The sequence below is a fragment of the Eublepharis macularius genome, chromosome 6 (genome assembly GCF_028583425.1).
Source record: "Eublepharis macularius isolate TG4126 chromosome 6, MPM_Emac_v1.0, whole genome shotgun sequence".
In the NCBI taxonomy this organism is placed as follows: Eukaryota; Metazoa; Chordata; class Lepidosauria; order Squamata; family Eublepharidae; genus Eublepharis; species Eublepharis macularius.
The window spans coordinates 82,950,334-82,955,340 of NC_072795.1; the positions used below are offsets into that span (position 1 = coordinate 82,950,334).

General features: G+C 39.2%; 1 protein-coding gene across 1 annotated transcript; it reads right to left on the minus strand.

Annotated features, from left to right (window-relative positions):
• Window positions 1-3,112: 3,112 nt before the first annotated feature.
• LOC129332805 (prolactin-releasing peptide receptor-like) lies at window positions 3,113-4,165 on the minus strand. Its single transcript, XM_054984067.1, has one exon. It carries the CDS (start codon window positions 4,163-4,165, stop codon window positions 3,113-3,115), a length of 1,053 nt encoding a protein of 350 aa, XP_054840042.1.
• Window positions 4,166-5,007: the final 842 nt, after the last annotated feature.

The following is a 5,007-nucleotide window of genomic DNA, read 5'->3' on the forward strand; positions in this document are numbered from 1 at the left end:
CAGCTGATAGTTTAAAGGGATCTTTAAAGGGCCAGGTAAGTGGGTTTGAGGGGAGGGGGGCTAAGTGGGGGTTTGGGGGTGGTGGTGGTTCTGGCCCCCACGAACAATGAACAACGAACATGTTTGGGAACATTTCATGTTCATCCATGTTCATTGTTCATTGTTCGTGGATGGCAACAAACAACGAACATGGTGTTCATGGTTTTTTTTCAGTTCGTGCCCATGTCTGTTAGTGAACCATAGCTATTCTAATATTTTGTGGAGCCATAAAGCAGGCAGAGATACACTTTCCCATCTGTGTTCACAAAAACAGTGGGAATGCGCTCTCTATCTCCATCCAGTGTGGACCACATGCACAGCTACATCATAATGTAGATGTGTATGCGAGCCCCATCAATCTTCTCCTTTTTACATATGTATCATTTAGTACACAGAAATATCTTGCACCAAGTCGAGAATCCCAAATGAATGATTTACATTATCATTTTGCTGTCTCACTTTATGAGTCTTATTATCCAGCATGCCATCACATATCTTGATGTAGGGTTGTTTTTTTTAATATTTTGACCTTTTTCTGGACTGATGGCCACAGCTAGAAATAGGACAGTTGTTGTAACTAACAGTCATGAAATAAGCTAAGAGCATTTTCTCTTGAGGTTCTCAATAAATAGACCTTGTATGTATGCCCAGAGTCTACTGGATAATAAAAAGACATTTGAGTTGTCCCTCAGGTCAGGTCAACTGGAGGGCAAAGGGTTGCATCTTGCCATACAGTAATGATGTTGTTCATGTGCTGAAGCCATGCATATGTTTGTTAAAAAAATTAATCCTTACTGCACAGCACTTTGGACCTGGTCCACCCTGTTCTTGGCATATGACACACTTCTAATACAGAACACAAGGACAAGGATAAATTGTTTTCTTTACTGATCACATTAATGGTGGCATAAAGCCATTGATTTACACTTTTGCTGCTCAAGTGTTTCTCTGGTAGTGACTCATGTCAATTATATTTTGTTTTGCATTTCTGCATTGTGTGTATAATGTGCAGTTTAACTTCCACAGTATGCTTTAGTGATGCCCTTAGTATAATCTTTCGCCACCAAGACAATAATAATTCCACACAACTGTCTTTTTTATTTCAGAACTAGCCAAATATGCATGTGAATATACCTAGACGATATAATGGGATCAAGAGAACGTTTTCCAACATTATATGTTTTCCAAGTCATATTCAAACTCACTTTGCTTATTTCAGATAACAGTTGTAGTCTAGAGATTTCATTTGTTAACCAGTAGATCATACATTTCAGTCTCTAAGAGTCATAGGGTAATGAATCTAGGTTTATTTTCCAGTCTTGTTCCATGTATTATTAATCTCCCCAGCCAAGATATTCCATCTATTCAGTCATTTTCTGCTAGATCTGCTCATTCTTTAATATGCTGAGTTAAATCTGTTCTGGGTATTTTTTTAAAAGTAGATAGTCCACTCATAAATATGGTGATATTCCAAAGCATTTGACATTTCTGTGAACTGCCACCAACGTCTTGTGTTTTGCCCTACTAGACTGTCCAAAGAAACTATCAACATTGATATTTGCCTTTTATATTTCAGTTTGAATTTTCTCCTTAGCATGTTTATTGGGAAAGTGCAGTAGATATAATGGGTTGGACCCCCTATGCCTTCTTTCTTTTCCTTTCTCTGTGTTCAAGAAAACTTCTGCACAGCAGTTGAAGCTCTACTAACACAAGAAGCAGGAGGGCAATTTCATCCATTGCCTCCTCTTCACTGCAGCTGCTTCTTTTTCATGGCTATTAGTCCATACAGGTCCTCCAAGCCCTAGAATTGCCTTTTTGGGACTCACTAGTAGCTTCTGGGGTAAAAGAAAGGTTAGAAAGATCCATTTCTGCCATCATTTCCTACTGGTGCTGGACAATGCCTCCTGCAAAAATCAGAAGCGGTGCTTCATTGCTCATTTCTGATATACCACTTGATCGACAAATGATCATGTGTGAACTGCCTCCATTGAAAAGTGAAATTAAAGCTTTTGTTGGTGATGGCTGTTTCATACGTGTATATCATTACTTGATGCTGGAACCACTGAATAAACATGTCCATGTGATCCACCCTCAGTCAGAAAATATTTTTACTTTTTTGGAATTCATCAGAAAATCTGTTATAATTTGGAAAATAGAGTCATTTTAGCTTAGTGGAGGCAGTTGTTTGATTAATTTTGAAAATGATAACTGATTTATTTTGAAGTGTTTTGAAATGTCTTTATCAACAGATAATATATGCCAAAATTACATATTTCATGGCATCACAATCCCTCATTGTGACATGTCCTAACAACATGAAGATACAATTGTCGCACTAATGTTCCAATAGACAAAACTGCATTCTCAGAATCACATAACATTGAAAACAATGAAAATGTATTCTAATATGGAATAAAACATTCTCCTTCCTCTTATGAGAAACCAGTAATGCATGAACCTGATGAGAGAAAGGGGAGGGGGCAGAAAATTCTGAATTTAATATTTCAAAGCAATCACAAATTGTGAGCATATTGCCTGAGACATTTCAGAGGCCTGCAAAAGCATGCAAAATGTAGTTGTCACTGCTTTCATATGAACCTTAAAATGTTGACATTTTATTGGAGTTTTCTGGCAACTGTCTGAGTACGCCTCTGTAGTCAGAATACATGCACACATCTTATATTGGTAGAGTCTTAAATACATATATTAGATCTTAATTACATTACATGTGAATTACATTACATTCACTTTCTTTCTAAACAAAGTTCTTCTACATTACACCAAGAAGTAAATTTCCTGCACCCACATGTTATCACTGATACAAAATGCTTTTAAGGGTTAAAAGTAAAATATCATTCTCTAATTTTTTTTTCCTTTCCAGATTAAGTCCTTCCAAGGAACCCACCTGCAAAACAAACTGTGAATTTATTTTCCATGTAGACATGGTTGAGGTCTGGGTTTTGCCCAGTGCAGAAGTCATGGCAGTTGTCTGCTATTTGCAACTTTGAATCATTTTGCTCATAGACATTAAGGGCTCAATGACAAATCACAAGATCACTTACAGGAAAGCTGCTCAGATAACAACACTAACAGTTACACTTTGCCCAGCAGGAACTATTTTCCTATGCCAAGCAAGTAATTTTTTTAGTTCTTCCCTAAAGCTATCATGTAGCCAGGCATAAATGAAGGGGTTGTAACAAGCAGAACTCATAGCAAACCAATGGCAAAACAGCTGAACCAGACTGAAATAATATGAATCAATAGCACTAATGTTTATGTCCCGAATAAGGTTGAAGGTATGAAGGGGAAGCCAGCACACCCCAAAGACTACCACTACCATTACCAAAAGGCAAAATGTCTTTTTCCTCCTAGCTCTATCCCAGTCAGCCTGATTCTGAGTGATACTACCTGGCATAACTCTGTTCTTTAGCTTGAGAGAGATCTTGATATAGGATACAAGGATGGCCAGCAAAGGGAAGAGGTAGGTTATAAGCAGTAAGCACATAGCATACATTTGCCTCTGGCGCTCTTGGTCCCCCCAGAACTCTTCACATAGTGTGACTCCCTGTTGACCCAGCTCAACATAATAGGTATGTGCCATGGCCGGCAATGCCAAGCAGCAGGAGAGAATCCAGATGAAGAGAACCATGTAGGCACTGAGCTGCAAAGACACACGGCGTCTCAGTGGGTGCACAATGACAATGTACCGATCCACAGCAATGGTGGCCAAGGTGAAGATGGAGACATAGACTGTGACGGGTTGCATGAAGTATACAAAGTAACACAAATTGCTGCCAAAGATCCAGCCACGAGGCTCAAAAATATAGGCAAGAGTGAGTGGAATGCAGGTGGCACACATGGCCACGTCAGAAAGAGCAAGGTTTCCAATGAGGAAGTTTGTGACATTGTGCATCTTCTTTACACGCATGATGACATGAACCAGAAGGCAGTTGCCTACCATCCCAACAATTACCACACCTGTGTACATTAAGATTATCAGCAGCTTTAGCCGTTGCACCAGCTGCAAGCCATGAAAAATCATTAAAGTCCCATTCACGGGATAGTTGTGGGGCACTGGGGTGTAATTGGTGGGAATGGTGCCAGAACTTTCCAAGAATTCAGACATTTGGACCTGTAGGGTCATAAACCAAAAGTATTAGTGAACCCTTTGTGTACAAACTTATAGTTATAATGATTAGAGAATGTAATACAAAATATATTTGCAGTCCCTCCTTACATCTATAACCCAGAAACCCAAATAATACAATTAATACTAATTTTGTTGCATGGGAAATTTACATAACTGGAAATATACATTTAAGTATACATATTCATTTAAATGTTGGCTCCAGTGATCTGGCAGTGGAAGGCGTTGATGGTTGTGGATATTTCTTGCATACCACCCTCTCAGACACACCAGAAGTCCTTTCTGATCCTAAGAAAAATTGTTCCTGGGCTTGCAGAATCCACTTGGTCTAATAGTCACATGGATGCAATGGGGAGAGGGAAGGGGTGAAATCACCCTTTGCACCTCATCCATGAGATTTGCCCCCAACCTATTCCATATGGGTCCCACAGTCCTAGAGTTGAAAAGGAGTGCAGGCAGGAGGGAATCACAGGAAAGAACTACTGTCTTTGCATCTGCAGATTGTAGGACTGAGCCCAATGACTGCAATTTTTCAGTTTAAACGTTTCAATGGGAACAAAGGAGGCAACATACTAAAAATTTTGGATCAGTATAACAAAAATGAGCAAGAAAAACTGGGAAAGGCCCTTGAGACATCCAGTGTGCTCACTTCTCCAATCAATGAGTACACTATTCAGATTTACTACTGGCTTCTGGGGGGTTTGCTAATAAATGCCTACACTTTTAAAAGCATTTCTATGAAACAGACATGCAATATTTAAAAGGGGGACTTGAGATAACTGAAATCCAGGCAGATGTGGCACTATCAGATCCCTTTTTGC